Source organism: Amblyomma mixtum, chromosome 10, assembly GCF_055824585.1.
Source record: "Amblyomma mixtum isolate Tamu chromosome 10, ASM5582458v1, whole genome shotgun sequence".
NCBI lineage: Eukaryota > Metazoa > Arthropoda > Arachnida > Ixodida > Ixodidae > Amblyomma > Amblyomma mixtum.
The window spans coordinates 175831264-175856764 of NC_143021.1; the positions used below are offsets into that span (position 1 = coordinate 175831264).

The window sequence follows — 25501 nt, forward strand, 5'->3', positions numbered from 1 at the left end:
CATAAAAAGACCTTGCTCCCTGTGGCCCGTCAGTCCAATTTTCTCTAGTAGTTCGGTTCTGTATGCCATTATTCCTGCACACGCTCACAACAGGTGGCGGTAGTCCGTCCAACATGCTCGAATTAGATATTTGCGGAATATTCTGGGTCGACGCCTTCAGAGCTTCATCGACATGGGACCACAGAGATAAGGGCTGCTCCAGCACTTCGCGTTCTAATGGACAGCTTCTTCAATCACATCAATATGCGAGGGAGGGGAAGATGTCTGGGCTATGACGGTATGCGAACTTTTCATTAGGGTTTATTCAAATGGAGAGGACAGCGCCAATGAACCGTGTGGTCTATTTGTTTGTTTTTTTTTTTCAATCGGCTGCTCTTCGTTTGCTTGTCGATCTACTTTTCTTCGTTGCGTTTGATCTGCATACGTGTCCATAATTCCTTACTACATTGCTGAATTTGGGTGCATTTCCTTCACTTTTCCTTCTTTTGCGAACGTCACAACAAAACGAAAGATGGGTTTGCCCATGTTTGCCTCGATGGTGCAGAACAACCAAAAACGTAAAATAAAGATTAAGTAGATCTTGAAGAATTCTTAACATGTGCAGTGGACACTTTTGTATCCCGATCGGGTACAGTGACGTTTCATTCAGCGAATTTTATCCTGTTCACGGGCATCTGAGGGGTGAATGTGGCCAAAGGAGAATATTCGCGGAGTTTCCGGGAATTTTAAGAACCGAAAGTGTCTCAAATTTTCTTCATTTTTGGCGGTTTTCAAGAAGTTCTATGGAACAAAAAAGGCTGAAATAAGAAACATTGTGTTTGACTGAATTCTCGATTATTTATCATGTAGCACGATGAGTGGCTGTGCTGCCTCTTTCATGACTAACTAAGCTTGTTTGGTTTCATTTCGATATTGATGAGCCCCTCAAGAATGGCCTGTTCTCTTCTTGTGCTCTTCTTTCCAGAGACTGAGTCGTAAATTTTGTTCCCACTTAAAACAACGTCAACAGTATAAACTCTTCCTCCCAAGCAGTTTATTCTCTGGCAGAGTTTGCCATGTGTATTTGTTTGACTGAAAACACAATCCTGTGCGTCCAAGATATGCTTTGTAAACTTACGAAGCGTATTTTGAAAAACCCGCTGTCATTTGATTCTTTGCTCTCTCTTGCTCTACGTGCTTTGTACACGTAAGAAAAAGAAGACTGCCACTAGTTCCACGATGGTGCGGTGAGGAACGACAGTGGCTTCAGATGATCATTAAGGAACGAAATTACCTTGAGATGATCGTTGAATGACGACAGAGGCTTGAGGTGATCGTTGACAGCCTAGCAGCATCTGTACTGAAGCGCTCAGCTTCTTGAAGGATTCTAGGAACGCTTCGTATCCTGTAGGGCAGCTCTTCGGGGTCGTCTCGCCTACACAAATTGTGAACACTGCATGAATCCTGCAGGAAAAAAAACATTTGGAATCGGCGTTAATTGAGGCTTTTCCGGAGCCCAATTCTCTACGAACGCTTCCTTGGTCACTTATGCTCGAAAGTTTTAAGTTCATGCCCGTCGCCCTCGGAAGAATGGTCTATAGGCAGTCCATAGACTTTTTACAGACTCTATTTCCTTCCTATATATATTTCTTTTCGTCTATTCTTGGTCTACAGACTCTCCATAGACAACAGTTTATCAAAAGTGTGTATAACCATATATTTCTAGATTGTCTACAGCATTTGTGTTCCCTATATATTGTTGTGTAGGATTTATCTATAGCGAGTCTGTATGCTTTGCAGACAGAAGTCTATACGCAGTCTATAGACTGTCTGTAGACTGTTCAAAATCTCGTAAGAGCGAACAAAAGCAGCCCGACAATGCCATTGTATTGTTACGTTGTAGTGAAGGCAGTCCAGCGGTTAGGAAGACACCAGAAATGCTTGCAAATGAAGCTCTTTATTTGGGCTGACTTGCGCCCGGAAAAGAACTGAATCACTCGGGGACGGCGTAAGCAACAAGCGTGCACGTCGGTCGTCGAACTACGAATGCCGGCTGCTCGAGGCATCGTTCAATTTAAAGCCGGCAAGGAAATTTCGAGATATCAGGTCGAGATCGTCTAGAGTAATCTGGAAACACGTAGATGCAGCTCGGCATGGCTGTGATCAATCGAGATTAGTCCGGTCGCTTCTCGCGTCACGAACACAAATGATAACACCCCTTTTCTGCGGCCTTGCGCGAACGAACGGATGCTACAATGATACGTGGCATTACCCCCTCGCAAAGAAGCATCGTCTCGATGCTTTAAAATGAAAATAAACGCGGAGAATGCGAACTTCGAGTCCTTTAGCGTTCGTAATAAGGTTTAAGGGCAGCGGTAAAAGCTTCAAGTCTGGCTGTGTCGTCGTCGTCGTAGGGGTCGTCGTCGTAGGAGTCGTCGTCGTAGGGGTCGTCGTCGTAGGGGTCGTCGTCGTAGGGGTCGTCGTCGTAGGGGTCGCCGTCGTAGGAGTCGTCGTCGTAGGAGTCGTCGTCGTAGGAGTCGTCGTCGTAGGAGTCGTCGTCGTAGGAGTCGTCGTCATAGGAGTCGTAGGGGCTGTCGCCGTAGGTGTCGTCGTCGTAGTTGAGGCATAGTCTTGTGTTTTCGTCGATGGACGGTCTTAGTTCTTGCGCTCAGAAGCAACCTCACCTCCAGAGGCTGCTTTATTCAGTTTAACCTTCGGGGGCTGGGTGAGCGTCCGCGCACTGCGTAGCCTCGCCTAGGAGATACATAGCGCGGTGACGATGGCGACGGAGAACGAGATTGGCGGCTCGGCGATGAGTATTCTTCCCGACGCAAGAACTCTTCGATTGCGGCTGGTCGCAGGCCAGGTCGGGGTCGTGGGGCGTCGTTAGAAAATCCTCGGATGCCCATTCTCCTGTATGGGCAGTACCGGAGAATGTCACCGGCTTCTCCGCAGTGGAAGCATAGTTGGCGGCGCTGGTCGGGTGTTCTCCACTCGTCGCATTTCCTAGGCCGTGTGCGACGCTCGTAGGACGGGCGAGTTGGGGCGAGAGGGCGGCGCTCCAGGGCAGCTGGCTAATGGCGATAGGGGCTTAGGTGCCGTCGTCGAGGTGCAGGACGGCGCACTGCTGCGGTGTAAGTCATGGCTGGAGGCTCCAAGAGACTGCGTGGTAGACTGGAGTCAAGTCCTCCGGTGAATGACTCGAAGGGCTGGCGTCGCGACTTGTTGGGGGTGTCCGGTACATGGAAGGCTACCCCGCACCTCCACCAGATGTCACGTTGTAGTGACGGCAGTCCAGCGGTCAGGAAGACACCAGAAATGCTTGCAAATGAAGCTCTTTATTTGGGCTGACTTGCGCACGGAAAAGAACTGAATCACTCGGGGACGGCGTAAGCAACAAGCGTGCACGTCGGTCGTCGAACTACGAATGCCGGCTGCTCGAGGCATCGTTCAATTTAAAGCCGGCAAGGAAATTTCGAGATAACAGGTCGAGATCGTCTAGAGTAATCTGGAAACACGTAGATGCAGCTCGGCATGGCTGTGATCAATCGAGATTAGTCCGGTCGCTTCTCGCGTCACGAACAAAAATGACAACACCACTTTTCTGCGGCCTTGCGCGAACGAACGGATGCTACAATGATACGTGGCAGTATGATTGGTAGCACAGCTATGACTGGATTTTGGTAAAGGTTGCGTGAGGTTTTGATAACACGCACTATGATCATGAGAAAAGAAATGTAAGCCTTACTGCTTTAATATCTTTACCAACCGGTTCTTAATGATATCCCAATTAGTCCACCTTACGTGCTCTTCCCCGCCTACCCAGTGATTACTCTGCTCTACGGCTCACCCGAAATACGCGGATTCGACCATGGCTGCGGCAGTCGCATCTCAATGGAAGCGAAATGATAGAAGCTCGTGTGGTGAGTGTAATGGCAGGGCACGTTAGAGAACCTCATGTGGTCGAAACTATAACGAGTACTCCACTACGGCGTCCCTCATAGCCTCAGTTGCTTTCGAACGCTAGACCCCCCCCCCCCCCCCACACACACACAAAAAAAAAGAACAAATACCAAAACCGCCTCACCTGCAGTCGTCGATTGGTCCTCCGGAAACATCGAGCAAATATTTTATGGCGCACTTCTTCACCAAATTCCTGTCAACGCAAGCCCACACCTTGCGTGCGCCTGCAAGAGTGCAAGAATGATCTTTTCCGCAAATATTTTAGACAACTTTTGTCGCGAGGAGGCCACAAGGGCAACAGGCCGGCAAACTAAAAACCTGGTTGTAAATTGTCCATTAGCCAAACCCAACCGTGCTCACAAAGCGATTAAAGTAAACCAGGGGCAGCGCAAGCACGCGCATACTCAGTGCTCGCCGGCTCATAATGACTGCTGCTTTCGGCCGAAGTTGCTTAAAAATCGTTGCGGAAATTCCAGATGATGCGCTCAAAACATAGTGATCAATGCCAAAAGCCGCATATTCTGTCGCGCGCATGGTCGCTATCACTGCCGAGAGATTCGGTCGCGTCTCGTGTAGTAGTCCACGGCTATTAAATGAAAAGATAAAAAAATACCGGCCGATAACCTTTTGCTTTGGAGACGGTAGAATCTGCTCGACAGTGACTGCTATTTGAGTGTCATACAGCCCAGCGCCCGTGATACTAACATGGCCTACCAGCCGCCGTTCCTCGTAGGCGAAGCGACCCTTCTATCATAGACTTCAGTGTGAGTCCGGAGAGTTGGCCGCTCGAAATGGTCTCCCCAGTTGCCTTATGTAAAACGTCGTGAAGGTGGCGACACTGTCTATGTACACGTGACGAGTCCGGCACCTAAGCTGGCTAATAATGTGCACATAGTTTGCAGGACCGCTGCTGCATCGGATCAAGATCCAAACGGAAGCATCTTGAACTCGAAAACGTTGTTCTGCGTCAAGAAGGCGGTCTTCTTCCAATATGTCTGCTTAGCTTTCATCTGCCAACAGCCACTTTTGAGCTCCATCGACGGGAACGACTTGTCACGATAGGACCGGTACTGTATGTCGCCGACTCGTAAGAACAGATAAGACTCAGGTGAGCAGGTGGTGAGGTAACCTTTCAGGTAAAGCGCCTGAAACACTGCGATAAATCCCTAAGCCATACAAGCTGTAAGGCGAGATCGCAATTGTCCCTGGGCGACCTGGCCTTGTCTCGCTCTTCGGAGTGATCAAGCTGTGTGTCAGAGGCCATACACAGGAGTTGCGGAAAAGGGAAAATAGTATTGCTCCAAGGCACTATGCCCCGTGGTTCCCTGCACCGATTAGTGATCTGGGGCGTTATGGTAATTGATGTCCTGTGCTATAGATCAATATCAGGCAGTTCGCTTACATTTGCATCACTGCAGAAAACGCTGAGACGCCATGACGTGGCTTACTGTTGGAAGCGCTAAGCCTGAATAAAGTGTAAAACAGTTGGGACCTTAACAGGGAAAACCTAGTCGAGACCCTACTAACTTGTTATGAGCAGAAAACGATAAGCATGGATAAAATGAAAAAAATAAAATATAAGACTTTGATCAGCATGTTTTTACGCAAAGCGTGTCGTAGTAAGCTCTAATACTGATATAAAAGAACTGTTGGAACAAATAGAGAACGCCGTAGATGTCGCGCAAAGTTTCACGACAATACAAGCTGAACTATAGCTGAAGCGATAGCCGTATACGCTCAACATTAAACACAGTTGCGCATATTTTTGTTCGTTTTTGAAAACACTCTATTTCCGCCCTCTAAACCAGAAATAACAATTACACAGTTTTCGTTCTCGCAAGAGCTTCCCAGGGTCACTTCCAAGCTCCTACACAACGTTGTGTTTCATTCCAAAAGCTATCTAGGAGCGGACTCAAATTCAATCACAGAATATTTCAGCCGTGTAACCAAACGTTAAAGAAAGGTGCTAGAGATGCGCACCGGAAAGAACAGGACGCGGAGACGACCGAAGATGATGCGGGAAACAGTGGTAGAGACTGACCTTAGCGACAGAAAGCTGTCATGACACCACCAAGACAGAAAATGCAGAGGACACTGATTTGAAGTCATAATTTGGATCATATGAAAAAAAAATATAGCCAGGAGTACACCCACCTCTAAACTCATTTTCGTCACAATTGAATTCCCGAAAGCGCCTGTAATCTTCTTCGAAGAAGCTGAAGTTCGCCTTCACTTCATCGGGGCAGATGCTGAGTTGATGGTAGCATCGACTCTGAAGGGGAAGTCCTCTGTGTTGGAAGTGGAGAGAAACAAAACTTTTCCTCTTTGCAAAAAACATTTGCAAAACGTTTGCATGAAAACAGACAACAAACACAAAGCATTCCGTCATGCACAACAGCGTTCTAAAACCTCTAAAAAACATAGTCGATATTTTATGTGTATTCGAAATCACCAATAAGTAATGTCGGCGCCTGAACAGAAAAAAAAATGCAGCGATTAACTGGACTTCTCCGTAATAAGCACGCAGCAACACGCTCGTTCTTAAAAAAAAAACGACAGAACTACTTTCCCTTTCCATGATAGCGACCGCCTCTTAATAGCCACGCAGCTTTGTTTCTTGATGTGTCAGCGAAGAAACTGAAGGCGCTGAAAAAAATGGCTGGCGTTTACAAGTAGTCGCCGTTTAGTCAAAACGGTGGTTAATTTAAGTGTTTTTAGGCAATCCGGAAAAAAAAAGTCACCTCCATGTACGGCGAAGGATCTTGTTCACAGTGAAATTAAAAATATAGAACGAATAGGTTTGTGTATGTGCGCGTATCGCTGCTTTCAGAAAGGTTAACGTTCAGGGGCGTTCGAATATCAGTTTTCAAGACTCTCCCATTCTGCTCAACCACCCCATGTATTTGCGAAAACGAGCGTTTCTAACACAATTAGAGAAACATTACCAGAAAAAGAGTAGAAAGGACAACGTGCATGAATGAAAGCTCGAAATAACTACAGCTTTCCTCCGCTGCAATTATAGAAAGGGTATATAGAGTGTCTCTAGACTTCCTACAGACTCTATTGCCTCCTTATAGATATTTCTTTTTGTGTACTGATAGTACATTGACTGCGTACAGATAAAAGCGTACTAAAATTGTATGACCTTACATATAAAGATTATCTACAACATTTGAATTCTCTATAGACTGTTCTCTGGGATTGGTCTATAGCGAGTCTATAAACTTTATAGACACATGTCTATGGACAGTCTGTAGCCTTTATTAACAATTTCCCATGGGTGCTTTTCCCGGGTAATGGGCTTTCGCGTGATAAGTTTAGTCCTTTTAATTTTCTGCGGAAGTGCGACGACTGCACGAAATGCAGTGCTTGTTCAGTGCAATAGAGCACATTTTTTCTATTTGTGTTTTAATCCTAGAATCGCCTCTCGAAGTTGTTTATACCGATGGCATCAGGTCAGTGGTTTTGCCTGAGAAGACAGCGAACAAGCGCAATCACATTCTCTAAAATACGAACACTAAATATCGACAATCGCCCTCCCCCTTTGCCATACGATTATGTGGTGGTTAGTGTTTTTACCAACAGACGGTCATGGACTAAAACTTTTGTGATTGGTATTTACAACTGAATTCAGCCAGTTATTAGTTATTGGGCCTAAATTGTATTTTGCACCATATAACATTTTTGGTTGTTTAAGGTTCTAGAGCGCACGCGGGTAGCAACATATTCGCAAAAAAAAATATTTGCTGCTGGGGAAGGGATGAAGCGAGTCGTATGCAATAGGGGGAAACACTGGACGGGTGAAATCGCTTTCAGTATATATGTGGTGAATACGCAAGGCATGCTGAGAGCTTCCTGCACGATGGAGTTGCAGTCCTGTAAAAAGTTGTACGTTTCGCTGAAAAAATTAAACAGATAGCGCTTCCTGTATTGGATGCTAAGCCATATTCAGGTACTATGAAGAGCACGGCGCCCTGCCGCAAGCGCAGGTGCATTGCAAGTCATATTGAGAGAGCGGCTATGGATGCCTGTGAGGGTTTCTTCCATAAGCCCCCATCTACACTCTGTACGTACCATGAACGGCAGTGAGTTAGAGTGTATTGACGACATATGATTGTGACTGGGACCTTTGTGTGAATCCTTTACCAAGGTGCAGTGTACAATTAGGCGATTGGGCATACACAGTACACAAGCAAAAAATACGAGAGAAAAGAAGGTAGACTGCCACTTCCAAAAAAAATCTACAGCAACTCGTGCTTTAGTTGTACTATCGTACTTTGCATGCTTCCAAAGACGGTTTTCAGGGCGTTAGGTCAAATAGACCCATTACTCAAGGTCGCGTTAGTACTAAACACAGGGTGGTTTAAGTGGGACCAGCGGGGTGTACTTTTGCTACATGCATTGTGGACCACCTAAATGGCGTAGAATGTTCGAAGTAGTATCAAACGATTCAGCGCATTACAGGGTATATGATTAAGATTCGAATAAAAGCGGTGCTTATGATAGGGATGACCTCAGGTTCCCCAAACCATGGCTTCTCGAAACTTCAACCGACCAATACGGCCAATCTCATTGGCGTAGGACATTCGGAGTGGTGTCAAACGATTTCTCTTCTTGCGCCGCATACGTTGGCGCCAAAAAGTATATATCTTGATATAACGCGAAATTTGTGCCGGATATAAGGAAGATGGCTAATGATGCAATATTCGTTCGACATTGCTTACGCTCGACACTGATACGCTGCCTTAGCGCTTTGCTCTTTTTTTTTCTCATCACGTTACGTTACTCGGCAAAGGCATAATTTCGCTATAACCCTCTCTTGCTCGCGTAACAAGTGGAACTAATGGCGACAAGGGAGGAGGATTTGTCCAAATGGCTGACCAACAGAAATAAGAGTAGTAGCCTTCTCCGGTACATGCATGAAAATACCTTACGCGATTTCCTTTAGTACGCAGCGAACCGAAACTACGCCTTTATGACATGTGTGCGAAATAAAAAATAAACAACTCTTTGAAGTATTCGCTGTTCCCACTGACAATAGTGAACTGGAATCAGTTAACAAATGACGTCATCTCTTGTGCCAATGGTAACTTCTTTCTTATCATGTATACAAAGGCATTAGTTTGTATCCTGTTCGCAGTGACAATGTTTTAGCTCTTTGGCGTAACCTCATTTGTTTTTTTCTTCTTTGTTAAGCCCAGCCTATACGTTTTCCACATATTCAGATATGAGCTTTATTAAGCTCATCATTCTTCTGAGCACACCATGGAATCTATCACGCTTGTACCACAATGCTGAAATCACCGCGTGGTGATTGCAGTACTTTTACAATAACCATAAAAAATCCCATTAAATAGCGGTCTCTTACCTGCACACTTTGGCGTTCTTCTCGTAGTCATAATCTCCCTCTGCGTCTGGCTCAAACTCGCCTTTACCTCCAGGAGCAAGTTCCGCGTAGCAGGCACGCGTCGTTGCCCACGAACAAACATCTGGGACTTGTGCTACTGGAAAGTGTTTCTTGTTAAATTTTAGTTGATGAACGCAACACATTAAAAAATAAATTGTACCATGAAACGTGCTAGAGCAGATGTTAAACTGCTTCAACAATATAATGAGTTCCATGTTGTTGTGCACAATTCTATAGATTGTGTTTCAGCTAACACTGTACAGAGGTTTAAAAATAGACTTTTTGTGTTGCATGAGCCATTTTTCGGCATACCGTTGTCAGCAATGTAGTACATCAGAACGCAGCTAAGATGTGCTAACCAGCTGGCTGATAACTAATACTCAATAGATAACTTTTTAAATAATGCTGTAGGCATTCTGAAGTATTGAGAGGCGTGTAGAACACGGTAAGTAGTATCCATATCAGTTTTTATAATTTCGAAAACTCTGCTACCCTCGGCGCTGTGGCGCAACCAATTAGGGCTCTTTCGATGAGTTGCGTGCACTGGCAAGGTTGCCTACAAGCTTCTCGCAAGCGCATGCATGTTGCCTTGATGTAGGAAGAATTTGTTGCGCTTCAGCGACAAGGAACCGAGTTATCGGAATTCTAAAAACTGATATGGGTATTACTTACGGTGGGCTACTGTACTCTCTACAATTAAGGATACTAACAGCCATAGTTAACAAGTTCACTAATCACTATTGGTTCTTGAGCCTGCTAGTTAGCACGTCTTAGCAGGATTATGCTCTACTACACAACTGACAACGCTAATAAGGGAGTAATTACTTATTGGCATCCACCTAAGCGCAGCCAAGTGGCTACAAAGGAAAGCTATACAGCTTTCTCAGAAACTTCGTAGTTAAAGAAAAATTCGTCCTGGTCCGGGGTCGGGACCACCGCTTCAGCGGAGCAGTCGCTCTACCAATTGAGCTAACCGGGACGGCAAGCTTATGGTAGGGCGAGAGCGAATTAATCAATAACTCGAAGTGGGAATAGTGTTGGTCAAATGTTTAGGGGAATCCCCGAAGGTGGAGTAAATTCCGGACCACGACAAATTTTTCTTTAACTACGAAGTTTCTGTATTACTTTCCTTTGTAGCCATTTGGCTGCGCTTAGGTGGATGCCAATGAGTAATTACTCCCTTATTAAAAATTTACTCCACCTTGAGGGATTCCCCTAAACATTTGACCAACTGACAACGCTATGCCCAAAAGAGTGCTATTGCAACTGAAACTGCCTATTTTTACAGTTCGGTAAAGTTTTGGGTGAAACACACCGTATGTAGGCATATCTGTGTATTCATTCTTCTCCGGCACGTTGTAGAAAATGAGCCCTTATTTGCTGGCTTAAAATTTTCTTCAGAAAAAAGACACAATCGACGCACTTCTTACCACATGCTGTATAATAACCCATTTATTTGATGTGGCTGTGACGAAAGGCACAGAGGCCGTAGTAGAGGACATACAAGCAGGCAGGTGGTGAGCTCAGAATCTTTCTAGGGCGAACTGGGGAATACGAACAGGTAACAACGCATCGGCCGTGATAGCGTAAAGGTGTCAGAATGCTCAAAGGCTAGCGCACTTCAAAATTGATAATGAGCTTGAGCGGTAAGGACGCCATTGATATAAAACATCGTCGAAGCAGCCGCACGTGCGTGCTGGCCACAAGCGCGCGTGCGAGAGGTGATAAGCAAGGACGGAAATGCAAACACAGTGAAACTTTCTATGGCGTGAATACTCGGGCTGCACTTTATACCTGCGGATCAGCCAGTTTGCCTAATCTTGGGAATTAAAGAGTGCACCTCAACGCCATCTAACCTTTTGATTAGCTCTGCAGAAAAAGGGGAGCAAGCAACGCCCCTTTAACATGGTGACCAAAGAACAACAGTTGTTTTAGTGTTCATCATGCGGCAAACTGCGCAAGCAGGTGCCATGCCTTTGAGCAAATTCTTTTAAAGGGACCATGAAAGTACTACGATGAGCATATCCCAGTGCAACAGATTTGTAGTGATGGTCTTTGTATTGGAGTCAAATTTGAATGCTGGGCGTGAAGCCTATAAATTAGAACAAGTTTTTAAGTATCACTACACGCAGTAGCCTGCAATCGATTAGGGCGACAAAGCTCACCACACTTGTCTACCCCGGTGATATCAGTGGACAGAAGAAGGAGCTTGAAGGCGCTGCCAACGGACGGCATCGGGGTGGAGGACACGCGGTGAGGTGTGTCGCCGTAATCGGTTGCAGGCTACTGCGAGCTGCGGTTTTTTTAAAAAACTGGCTCTTATTTAGCTCTGGTTAAACTACTTGGAGGAGTGCGAAAGCAACATCTGCGCGAAACCATATATTCTGGCGTGAGCTACATTGCCCACAGTCTCGCCGTTTCGCGTGCTTTTCACAACCATACTGCGCATGTGCGAGGAGCAAGTGACGTCACTACAAGCAGCTGGCGTGCCTCGCCGCGCGCGCCCGCCTTCCTTTCCTTAAAATGGTCGGAGTGTAAAACGTGGTGAACGCCAACGCCAATGAACACAATGATCGCCGACGGCCTATGGCTTCAGCGCCGCGTATCAGGCACAAAGTTGTCAATGCCAACGCATGCAGCGCACACCTGTCACTACCGCCACTTAGCTTAAAGCATGGTTGAGGTGTACACTGTTCCAAGAGGGCAGTTATGCGCCTTCCCTCCATTTGAGGTGTCTACCGAGATGTGGACACGTAGCCCTCACCTCATGCTACCTATATCCTGGCACAGCAGAGCTAAGCCACTGCCAATATATATGCACCACAAACAACGAAGATGGCGATGCGCAATCGCTACTGCGCATCAGAGAGGGAGAGAGAGGGAGGCTGTCGAAGAAGCGATCAGAGGCGATGGACGGCGGCTCAACTGTGCGCCGTGTGACGTCACCCGCTCTTCGCGCATGCGCAGCTTGGCCTTTCCAGAGCTCCGCGAAATGGTTCGGCGACTAGCGTAGTGTTGCTTACGCAACAAAATTATTTCTAGATTACAGGGTTCCCGCTGAGCTATCAATTTGACTCCAATCCTCACAAAGACCAGCTTTAAAAATATGTTGCACTGGAATATGCCCATCGAAATTATTTCAGGGTACCTTTAATCTTTACGACTATCGAACGGGTGCTGTTTATTGTGATGGAGAAAGCTGGCATGTGTCGGTCCCGTAGCCATTACGAGTATTCTTAATTTTTGCATTTAGACGCAATATACGGATCCCTATTCAGATACCGATTTTTAATCTATTGTTCAGTAGTCAGTGGGACAATTCTTTGGTTCAGAATAAAAAAGCGTAAGTTAAATGTCGACCGGACGTATCATTTCGATTGACGCGGGTTTTCGATTTATGCGAATTTCGATGGATGCGAAATTTTAGAGGCCCGTGTACTCTGCGTTGTCAGTGCAGATTAAAGAACCCCAGGTGGTCGAAATTTATGGAACCCATCACTACGCCGTCCCTCATAGCCTGAGTCACTTTGGGACGTTAAACAACCATAAACCATAAAACATATTGTACATTCTTGTTGATTAGCTTTTATGTATCAACATATATTACTTAATAGTTTTTATTGCAATAACATTTCCAAATCCAAGCACTAGCTACGGCATATTAAAGTTCCTTAAGCTCCCGAGTGGCTTAATGCAGGGGCAGTCGTACACCACTCCTGTGCAGCCATTGTGCGGCTGAACTAGATTACGTCAAGAAATAAATCACTAGATTAAGATCATGCACCCACCTTCTGCTGAAGCCACAACCTGAAGAAGAGCAAGTAGTGGCGCCAAGGTGAGGACAGTGCCCGCAAATGCGCTCGTGACGTGCGTTGCCATGGCCACTTTCGGACAAAAAAAGTGCGCGGTCCGACACAGCGCGCCTCGAAGAACTCTACTAGGCTAGGCGCACTAGGCTTTAGTGGCAGCGCGGGTAGAAAAAAGGCCGGGATACGCACAAGAGTAAATAGCGCTGACTTCCAACTGTCGATTTCAGCAAACGTGCCACGTATATAATATATACACGAGCAAGAGCGACATCTGAGAAAAGAGGAAAGAGCAAATGGGAAAACCCACTCGACACCATATCAGAGCATAGCACCAGGAACCTAAGCACTCCATACGCTCACTAGGCATCGCGCCGCCCTCGACCGGCACCCGATAACTGAAGTATCGGGCGTTTCACAGGCGGACGCAGCCTGGCCTGTCCTACCGGATGCCGGTAGGACATCACGCCGGATGCCGCCATCTCATGACATAAGACGCGAGGCAATCTTTCTCTCCGTCAACGGCTAACATACGCCAGGCATAACAACGACTAATTAACAATACTAGCCACGCTTTAGACATGGCTGCATCTTTTGTAAGCAGCATGCAGAGGAACCTTATTCCGAAAGGGGCATGAGTATACACATATCGCAGTCAGGGAAAAAATGACGCCATTTATTTCGCGGAATGCACTTATTGGAGCTTTCATTGCCCTATGGGGACATATAGGAGCTACAGGTAGTTCAGCATTCTTGGTCCGCAGCAAGGACGATGCATGAAACACCTTAAGCGACCATACCTACTGCAAACAAAGGCTAACATGAAAGAAGGGTGATAAATGGTGGTCCATCTCACACGATGTTTTAGTATCGTCATTGGCAGCTTAACAAAGTCCACAGGAACGCAAAGGCCTCTACGGTATTCTTCCAATTTAACCTGCCTTCTGGTGTCATCTTCCCTGCAAGCTTTCAATCTCATGTGTAACCTTGACTTCCTGCAGTCCTCTGCTATGATTTTCGTCGTTAAAAACACACTCCGTTACTCTAAGGGAGCATCGCTTATCGCTTTACATGCTTTGCCCATGCCCGTTTTTACTTCTTAAAACACGTTCACACTGCCTTCCATTCATTTCCTGACCCACTCTGCTCTCTTGGTGTTTCCTAACGTCAGGCCGATCACTTTTCTTTCCAGAGCTGGCAGCGTTTTCTTAAACTTAATTTAAGCTTTCTTCAATAATCATCAAATTTCTCTCCTGTATATTAGTAAAGGAAACATACAATTGCTTTATATTTTCTTCTTGAGAGAAAACTCTGCGTTGCTGTTTACAGTCTGAGACTAACTGCCAAATACAATTTATCAAATTCTTCTCCTAGCTATGTATTTCGATATTTCACGTTTCGCCGGCCATTAACCTTTCACGTGCGCATTTTCACATTCGCTTACAACTTCCACTGGCTCGCCGCCTGATGTAAACTGTTGTCGACTTTCCAGACTTAAACATAATTTCAGTTATCTTCACATTATCTTCAGATCCATCATTCTGCTTTGGTTCTCTCCGTCCTACAGTCATCATATCAGTCGTGAGCTGAGCTACTCAGCAGGGTCATACCATCATCAAATTGAAGATTGCCAGGGTATCTTTCATTACTATTTATCCGCAGCCCTTCGGACTACAGTTCCCTGAATATATCTTGTGAACACGCGTTCAGTAGCAGAAGAGAAATAGTGTCCTTTTCTCTTTTCTAAATGGAATCTCATATGATTCCTAATGAAGCCTATGACTGCTGTGCCGTCCTACAGAATTAATCCACTATGTTCACGTGTGCCTTTCCTACGCCCTCGCATATGGAGTAGGCCAGCAGTCATCGCAACCAAGTGAATGATAGGGAAACGGATCTCTCTGATAATTTGTGGTTTGAATCCATGAGGAATTAATAAAGGAAGTATATTTTTTCAGGAAATATGTGGCTGAAAGCTAATTTTCTCCATCACTACTAATCTTTCGGTTGAATCGAATGATATTTCCTGTAATAATTATGGATATATATATATATATATATATATATATATATATATATATATATATATATATATATATATATATATATATTGTAAGAAAGAGACTTGGGGTTTGCTGCCGAAGGCGCAGGCGGGTAAAAGTTTTCAGCAGACCGGCATGAGCGCATTGCGGGTCGTCATGATAACTGGCACAAATGGCGGAGCGGAGATGCCTTGGAATCACGAGCAGCCATTTGCGACCATCGGGGAGGTAGTTGCGACGGTACAGCAGCTGGTCACGCACGACAAAGTGATGAGCCTGACGACGGAGTGCTCTAGAAGGGAGGTGCGCTGAGCGGTTGGCTAAGAAATCCAGAAGAGAAGTGATCCAAGGATCCTTGCTCTGCTCAGAAGCCATATCAACGTAGTCAAGAGAAGGTGCGAGGCCGGAAATAGATGGCGGGTCAGGATCAGAGGTCAGAGGGGAGCGCGAGAGAGCGTCGGCATCGGAGTGTTTGCGACCGGAACGATAAATGACCCGAATGTCGTAATCTTGTAAACGCAGAGCCCAACGAGCGAGGCGGCCAGATGGATATTTGAGTGAAGACATCCAGCAAAGGGCATGGTGATCGGTAATAACATCGAACGGGCGTCCATATAAGTAAGGACGAAATTTTGTGATCGCCCAAATAATCGCCAAACAATCTTTCTCTGTGACAGAATAATTAGTCTCTGCTTTTGTGAGTGTACGGCTGGCGTAAGCAACGACGTACTCATTGAAACCAGGTTTTCGCTGGGCTAGAACGGCACCGAGACCAATGCCGCTGGCGTCCGTGTGGAGTTCTGTAGGCGCGGAAGGGTCGAAATGGCGCAAGATCGGAGGAGAAGTCAGAAGCTGCCGCAGCGTTGCAAAAGCTTCGTCGCATGCAGGGGACCAAGCCGACAAGTCGTGGCTACCAGCGAGAAGTTGCGTCAGCGGGGCGATAACGGCAGCAAAATTCTTGATGAACCGGCGAAAGTAGGAGCAAAGTCCAACAAAGCTTCTCAGTTCTTTCATGGACGCGGGCTTCGGGAAATCAGCAACTGCGCAGAGCTTGGCAGGGTCCGGAAGTACACCATCCTTGGAGACGACGTGGCCTAGAATGGTCAGCTGACGGGCGCCAAAACGACACTTTTTTAAGTTCAGCTGCAGGCCAGCATCACTGAGACAGCGAAGAACACTCTCGAGGCGGAAAAGATGAGACGGAAAATTCTTGGAGAAGATGACAACGTCGTCCAAGTAGCAGAGGCATGTCTGCCATTTAAGTCCACGGAGGATGTTGTCCATCATACGCTCAAAAGTGGCAGGCGCGTTGCACAGACCGAAGGGCATCACATTAAATTCATACAGCCCATCAGGCGTGATGAAAGCTGTTTTCGGGCGATCGACGTCGGCCATCGGCACCTGCCAGTACCCAGAGCGCAGATCCAACGAAGAAAAGTATTCCGCTCCCTGCAGGCAATCCAGCGCGTCATCTATACGAGGCAGGGGGTAGACGTCCTTCCGAGTAATTTTGTTTAGCCGGCGGTAGTCGACGCAGAATCTAATGGAGCCGTCCTTTTTCTTCACGAGCACGACCGGAGAAGCCCACGGGCTGTGAGAGGGCTGGATCACGCCGCGATGTAGCATGTCGTTCACCTGGTCATCAATGATGCGGCGCTCGGCGGAGGAGACGCGGTAGGGGCGTTGGCGCAAGGGTCCATGGGTGCCAGTGTCGATATGGTGGCGAACCGCTGTTGCACGACCCAACGGTGCTTGAGGAGAGTCGAAGGATGCGCGGAAGCGCTGCAGCAAAGCGATGAGCTGGGCGCGTTGGTGAGATGGTAGAGCGGCATCGACAGAATGGGAAAACATATCCGTGGAGGACGGGTCGGCGACGTCGGTGGGAGGAGTGAGGGCGTTGATGTCAGGGGCGTCTGGGTCATCAAGGACAGGAGAAGCGTCGTCGAGATCGATCACATCAACCGTGCCAAGCGATTCTCCCCGAAGTAAAGTGGTGGGTAATGGCAACGGGTTTGCGACCTACAGGGCGGCACAACCACCAGAAAGAGTGAGCACGGCATAAGGGAGCATGACAGATTTTCTGTGCGCACAAAGAGGAGAGGGTGAATAAAGGACAGTAGCGTCAGAGAGGGTAGCACAGGTCAGCGGCACGAAAACAGAAGAGAAAGCTGGTACGTCGACGTCGTCAGCGGCGAGAATAGGCGCGGCGGTAACAGGGGAGACGTCCACAAGAGCATCACACAGCGGCGACAAATCAATTTCAGCACGTGCACAGTCGATGATGGCGTGATGCGCGGACAGAAAGTCCCACCCGAGGATGATGTCATGCGAGGAGCGGGCGAGAACGAAGAACTCAATGGTGTATGAGAGGCCTTGGATGACGAGGCGGGCAGTGCACGCTGCGAGAGGGCGAATGGGGTCGGCACTGGCGGTGCGAAGCGAAAGGTCAGAAAGCGGCGTCAACACTTTTTTTAGTTTGCGGCACAAGTTGCGACTAATGATGGACACGGCAGCACCAGTGTCAATAAGCGCGTCAACAGTAACACCTTCAACGATCACTTCAATAACATTCATGGGAGCGGTGATAGGGCTTGAGACAGTCGTTGACGGCGCAGTTCTTGCCTCCGGAACTGCGGCGCCTAGTTTTCCGTTTGGAGGGGTGGTGACCGGCGGCGCATAGGAGAGAGCGAACGGCGTCGAGGAGACGACGACCGATGGCTTCGGGTGTAGGAGTCGGAGCGAGACGGAGAGGGATTCTGAGGAGGTAGAGGAGGAGTGACAGGGACGGAAGGCAACGGAACGTCGTACGTCGGTGGGCGCCCGTAGTCGTAAGGACGGGATACGCGCGTGCGGCACCAGCGGGCCACATGACCAGCGAGACCGCAGGCATAGCAAATCGGGCGGTTATCTGGGGTGCGCCACGGATTCACAGGGCGGGGACCGGTGCGAGGCAGAGGATGGTGAGTTAGTGGCAGCGCAGGGGCGAGCTGCTGCTGAGGGTAGACGTTGACAGGTGGCGCATAAGTAGGCATAACCGGCTGAGGTCGTGGCCGGGCGACTACTTCAGCATATGTAAGCGGTGCAGTGACCAGAGGGGGTGGATTGGCAGGCGGCAGGACCTCAGCTACCTGCTCCTGGATGACACGCTGAATAGAAGGCGACAGCGATGGCGTTGGAGCGGGTTGACAGGTAACCAGCGATAATTGACGAGCCACCTCCTCCCGCACAAACTGCTTGATGTGCTGAAGAAGTGTCGGCTGATCGTGGGCAGGACTGCCTGCTGCCAAGCTCGAAATGCTGTCGTCCGAGCAAGTGGTACGGCGGGTGACATGTCGCTGTTTGCGGAGCTCGTCGTAGCTCTGACACAAAGACACCACGTCGGAGACGGTTTGGGGATCTTTAGACAACAACATTTGAAACGCATCGTCCTCAATCCCTTTCAAAATGTGTCGGATTTTGTCCGCCTCGGTCATAGATGGATTTAGCCGCTTACACAAATCAACGACGTCCTCGATATAGCTCGTGAAGTTCTCACCGTTCTGCTGGGCACGACTGCGCAACCGTTGTTCAGCACGAAGTTTTCGGACAGCGGGGCGGCCGAACACGTCAGTCAGGCTGGTTTTTAGAGCCGCCCAGGTAGTAAAATCCGCTTCGTGGTTGCGGAACCACAAATTGGCGACATCGGTCAAGTAGATGACATTCGTGAGCTTAACGACGTCATCCCATTTGTTGTAAGCACTCACGCGTTCGTAAGAGGCCAGCCAATCTTCTACATCGGTGTCGTCAGTACCGCTGAAGATCGCAGGGTCGCGCTGACGGACGGCACCGGAACAGATGACAGCGGTGGAGACAGGTTGGGCCGAAGTTTCGGATGTCGTGGTAGAGCCTGGTAGCCTGGGCATCGTGGCGTAGCTCCAGGAGAAGAGCAAGCAGCACCTCCACCAAGTGTAATGTGGGGACTCGCACAGGTAGTGTGGACGGCCACAGTCCTTGTCCCAGCAGTGCTTCTCAGCAGGCCGGCGTTCGCAAGCGCGCACCCGAGCTTCGTCAGCTTCGTCTTCTTCTTCGTCTCCTTCGTCGGCGCTAGCCGCTGGGGCAGCAAACCCCAAGTCTCTTTCTTACAATATATATATATATATATATATATATATATATTGGTTTGGTTTATGGGATTTAACGTCCCAAAGCAACTCAGGCTATGAGAGACGCCGTGGTGAAGGGCTCCGGAAATTTCCACCACCTGGGGTTCTTTAACATGCACTGACATCGCACAGTACACGGCCTCTAGAATTTCACCTTCATAGAAATTCTACCGCCGCGCCCGGGATCGAATCCGCGTCTTTCGATCAGCAGCCGAGCACCATAACCATATATATATATAGCAAAGTATAAGCTTCGTTAAAGGAAACATATTTATTCGACTCGACGTTTCGATCGCAAGACCGATCTTCTTCAGGAACGTCGGTCTTTCGATCGAAACGTCGAGTCGAATAAATATGTTTCCTTTAACGAAGAGTATACTTCGCTATATACTCTTGTAAGCAGTCAAGTACTTGATGCTTTCGCAAACTATATATATATATGTTTGTAAAGATCGATTTTTTGTGTATTTCTGCATTACGTGATCTACGATGAATATGGCCATTTCTGAAACCCTGCCTTGCCCTTTGTTTTACTGAAGTCTACGGTAATGCAATTCAATAACATGTTACCTTGAGATATTGTGAGCGACTTGCGTACACTAATTAATGCGTACTTTTTGCCCCCTTTCTGGCGAACTGAATAATATTTGATTTCTTGTCAAACAGCGCAACGGCACAAGGCCAGAGGAAAAGAAGGGACGATACACAGCGCTTCACAAGAAATCATGTCTGACCAACGTGCCCATCAGTTAATGTTGTACAGTGAATAAAAGTATACTTTTTATAAGCTTGAAGTACGCTCTTTGTGAATACAGGGTGCGAAGTTAATCAAAACCACTGTGCCTGCTGTCGCGAACTACGCAGTCGCACAATCCTTTCCTTAATGTTCTCCCTTTTTTAATGCTTGTAAGGACTTCTGTACTGCACCTTTTGTTAACGCCGACGCACATAATTCCCCTACACCGACGATAGCCTCCTTCCTTAACCTCCTACCCCAGTGTAAACTTTCTCGCCTACTTTAACTACTCTATCTGCGCTCCTAATCACCTTGTCCTTCTCTCTCAGTGTGTGCATCTAGTCTCCGCCTATGCTGAATTTCCTCTTGACCGCTTTTAGGCTCTGTCATTTTTTAGAGCATGGTTGATCTTCTCCATGTTACAACCTGCAGTGTCGTTTCCCTGATGGATTGGCTCAGCAAAATTCTGCCACCTTTATTTCTATTAAGTCGGTTGAAACTTCCATGATTTGGCCTCTCTTAACTACATCTTTTGTGGCATGGGAAAATTTGCCACTGCCCTTCCTAGCTTCCCCAGCCGTCCTTCTATTAGGCAGTCTGTGATTATATTGGGAACATTATCACTACTTCTGCACTTCGTTCGTCCACCTCATACCCACCTTCTTTACCCTAACTCTAACGGCTAGATCATTTATGTGGATCCCCTCATTCGGTTTCCCCATTTTGTGTTCAAAGTGAAGCTGATTTCATACTTTGAGACTTTGCTGTTCTATGGTCGTCAGATTTCACCATGCCTATAAAACCTCAGCATCTTATACGATGCCGGGAGGGAGACACATATCAAGTCTACTTCATTTTTAATATCACCTCTTCGGCTCTCCTAACTCCACTTGGAGCTCTTCTGTTTGCCGAAGAAGGCATTCATGACTCGTGGACTGTTTTGTTCTGCGAACTTTGGGCCATAATCCCCTACTGCATGGTTCAATGCCTACTTTTTCTCTGTTTTGGCATTGAAATCATCTATCAGTATGCAGTTTACGATCTCATTTTACTGAATTGTGAATTCTATGCTTTCATAGAAGCTCTCAAATGTCTCCTCCTCGTAACTGGATGTAGGTACGCAGTCCTACGTCCAGTTATGGGGGTGAGTTATGGTGATGTCGTGAGGCATTGCGTGTATACAGGACGGCCAGCTTCTTTAGCAAAATCTTCCCAGCGTCCTTCCGCAAATATATAGTTGATTGATCCACACCAGCTGCTTTCCTCTTATTATTGCTTGCAAGGCTTTCTTTACTTCCTCTTTTGATATTAGAGGCATGTCGAGGTCTTCTGCGCTCATGCCCCCTTCATTATCGCCCTGTTTACTTCAGTCAATTTGTTATACTCCTTTATGTCAGTTGCCCTAAATTTCTTCAACCTTCAAAACTCTGACAGATCTGCTGTCCGTTGGCTAGAGGTGTTCATGCTTTTGCGTATCTCAATCACATCTTTCGTCGCCAGAGCCATCTTCTCATTATCCCTTCTAGCTATCCTACTCAATACTTCTTCTGCGCAATCCGCATTAATATATTTTTACATTACCATACACTGCTTGAACTCTAAGGTGGTCGTCCTTGGTTAAAGCTTGATGCCTGTTCCTCATAGACACGCTGTACATATAGTCCACTGCCTACACCCTTACCGCTAATTCTTTGATGGTCGTCTTGCTATATCGTAAGAGTGTGGCCTTGGCCGTAGTACACGATGTTTTTGATCAACTGCTATGGACGAAGGTGGCACTGGTGAACACTCTCAAGGTTTGTTTACATGCGGCAAAAATGCGCCCGAAGGCACAAGATTGGACAGCCGCTGCTATATCTCTGTTGATAGAGGGCCGGGCGTTCGGATTCCGGTAGTGTCATGTGGTAGTTTCTTTTCCGTTCTAATTAATTATCTTTCAAGCTTACAATGATTCACCTACTAATTTTCCATTGATCAGCATTACAAATAAAAATAATAAAATAATTCCTTTGTGCTTTTCTTCGTTTATGTGAGTGTTTTCTTGCTTCATACGTAGGCAGTAACGAGCCCCTCATTTGCATACCCTGTTGTGCTGAATCCCCTGTAAAGGATGCTTTTTTACATTCTCTCTAACATACCTCCACTTGGTCAAGGCAATCAGGGTTTTTCCTGTGTGGGTTTTACCATCTCTGCCGCCGTCAAGAGACGACAGAACCTATTTCGAATGGAATAAAAGTCGCGATTAGCCGACTGGATGGGCTAAGATCCGAAAACACGAAACACGAACACGATAACAGCAGAGAGCCTCATATGTAGATACAAACTACGTGCAGTCACCCGAGCAGCACAGGTAATCGGCACAATATTGGAAATTGATGGCTTCACTCCGGTTCTATATTGGACCAGTTTTGCCAACATAATGCCAGTATTGGGCCTACTACCTCTGGTGATTTTGTATCAAGTGTCGCCTTGTCAGTCGTAGTTTTTTCATCTTGCCCTGATTTTCATTAAATAATTGAATCTGAGGCTTGTGCAAAGATGGCCTCACAGACAATTTGCATGAAGATAAATTCTACCTCTGTCAACGCTGACATCAGACGTAATAACCAAAAAAATTCGCTGTGACTTAGCTTCGTTAAGCCCGGTAATTGCAAAAGCAATATCCGTACCTACGCCATGGTTCAGCTGGTAGTGTAGCTGGTGGTGGTGCTTGTGATTAGACTTGTGGCGATGCATCGGTTATACAAACCAATCGAATCCAATCCAATCCAATCCAATCTAATCTAATGTAATCCAATCCAATCCAATCCAGTAGAGTCCAATCCAGTCCAGTCAGGCCGCCGTTCATCTGCACCGCCGTCGCACACGGACGGCGCGAGATGGTCGCCCAGCTCTTCGGCGTGACGTCACCACACCTGTGGCGCTCCTGGCGGAGAGAGCGGGAGTTAGGCCACCGTTCATGTGCACCGCCGTCGCACACGGATGGCGCGAGATGGTCGCCCAGCTCTTCGGCGTGACGTCACAAAGAGGTCATGCGAAAGGTCAATTCATGTGCACCGCCGTCGCACCGCAAAGGCTTGAAAGTGAAAGTAGTACTGCTTTCGCAATAAAAGTTCCAGCCTGCCGCCCTCACTGATGCAAAAGGTGCCGAAATTACCCGGAATAACCCGGGAAGTATCCCATGTCGGGTGAGGTACTACCGATTCTATAGGGTAAAAAGCACAGAAGTCGGAGGTCTAAGATAAAATAACAAGACAGGACAAGAGCTGATAATAGAAGCTTCTTCCATCAAGTTTTTCGTTTCAACAAGGATATAAAGAGGAAATAAACAGATTGACGACAATAAGAAAAAGATTACGGGTTTTGCGTTGGCGTCGAGCAGCGGGCAGGAGAATGAACTCGTTATCGAACAGAGCTACAGTGGATTTACTAAAAAATTTATGACAATATTTTCCAATTGATATGCTTTAATCAATTCCATTTTTGTGTATAATCTCTAGTTTTGTATTATATATTTTCTGTGCATTTTCTTTTAAGGGAAATATTTGTGAATAAAGGTGCCGTTAGAGTCAGCTCTTGTCCTAGCGTCAACTTGTTATCTACACTTTCGTCTTAAGCGCTCTTCACCGCAATGACTCATTCCTGAATCTAACCGAGGGGGCGAGAGAGAGGTGTATGCAAGAAAAGAAACACTTCATTTCATGACCAGAACTTTCACGAGGGTCAGCAGCCTGGAGCGAGTTCGTTTTAGTGCAGCGAATGGACTCTAATGGACCCTCGAACTAACGCATTGCTGATGCAGTCAACATTAAAAAAAAAACGGCTGGTCTTAATTCGCACTGCGCATAATTACAACACATTTCTTGTTCCCTTCGATGTTTATTATAGAGAATCTATTTTATTTGAAATAATGGCCGCGATGTCGACCAGGAAGTTTTCAGAATGATTGTGAGTAGTTGTTTGCAGACATCCGGAGCTGAAGCACTATACGGAAAAGATTTCTCTTTACTGAATAGAAGACGAATCTGCAACTCAAAAGTACGCGTCCGTGAAAAAGTGTCTTGGAGCCTCATGGGCTGCAGCTTCATGCGTGCCCGAAAAGCAGGCTGTGCCCTTATCTTTGGGACGCTTTCCCAGAGAATTTACATTTGTGCAAGTCTCGGTAGTTGTTTTATTACATTTCTTTCTCAGTGTCGCGAAAACGGGTACTTGCGCATATCTTGCAATTGCAGCAAAACCGAATGTCTGTCATGGAAGTTCCTCCGAGTTGTCTTCGCGCAGACGATTTCTGATGTGGGACACTTCTGTATCACTGGCGATAAACGGCGCAGGAAAGAGTGCTCTGTCTCTGCTCCGCTCATGTTTTCTTTGTGTTTTTTTGTGTGCGCATGAGACTGTGATAGTTCAGAGGAGCTGACCCGTATGCACTGGCAAGAGACATTTCCGAAATTGCATTTCGTAGACAAGTTTTACGTGGCGCGAAAGGTGAACAGCGTGCAAACTTGCACTTCAGTGAATGCACGCCACCTTGGTTTCTAAATTGACAAGCAGTAAGTTGCATTGGAAACTCGCGTGCTCACAGTAGGTGGCGGTCAGAGCGCTGGGTCGTACGCGCGTCTCGAAAGGCTGGATGAGTGTGACCAATATTACATAAATGTGTTAGCCCTTTTAGAGTGTCAACGCAACCAGTTTCTTGGGCAGTATTCAGTCCTTGAGAAAAAATCCAAAACCTACGGATGGCGGTGTCAGCAGCTTGATACAAATTACCTTTCGTTACTACAGCTTTCAGCCATATGGATACAGGGCTCAAAGAAAAGTCAGACGTTTTCCAAACTGTTGCAGGTGGCATCCAAGGGGCAGTGGAACACGTATGTACAGCTGGCGACTACGCGAGAGCCCTGCCGATGGTTCTTACATTTCACGCGGCATTATTTAAGGACGTTTTCATATTTCAGTGTTTTGCCTCTTTGCCGCTCATCCACCGTGCTTTTGATAACAGACCTGGCGAGGGACATTCCGTTCTGAAACAAAACCACGATAAAGAGAAACAAAGAAAAAGATAAAGCCAGATAAAAAATGACTCTAGAAATGAGTCCTTGCAAAATATGGCCCCTAAACGTGTGACAGTTCCTTCAGCCGACAAGAAAAGTGCATAAAGTTGTGTATTTAAAATATAAGACGCCAGGTTGCCTCGGAGCCGTTAAAAGCAGGAGCTTGAGTTTTCCGAGGCACAACACTTTGCATTTCAGGCACAGCAAGTTGTTTCGCTTGACCGCTGACAACTACTACAGGGGAAGAGTGAAACCTCACGACCTTGGATATTTCACGACCTGTAATATTCCACATACTTGGGAGCTCACGAAAAGACTTAAGATTAAATGGGAAGCAGCACAGGTTAATAAAAGGCTTGTTGGCATGTTGCAATG

The 25501-nt window shown here is 46.9% G+C and overlaps 1 protein-coding gene across 1 annotated transcript; it reads right to left on the reverse strand.

Moving 5' to 3' along the window:
* Positions 1 to 1169: 1169 nt before the first annotated feature.
* LOC149327808 (uncharacterized) lies at positions 1170 to 13228 on the reverse strand. The gene is given in 5 exon segments (XM_089564980.1): positions 1170 to 1443; positions 4067 to 4166; positions 6097 to 6230; positions 9311 to 9446; positions 13138 to 13228. Coding segments are annotated over 5 exon segments (735 nt in total).
* Between the last annotated feature and the right edge of the window lie 12273 nt (positions 13229 to 25501).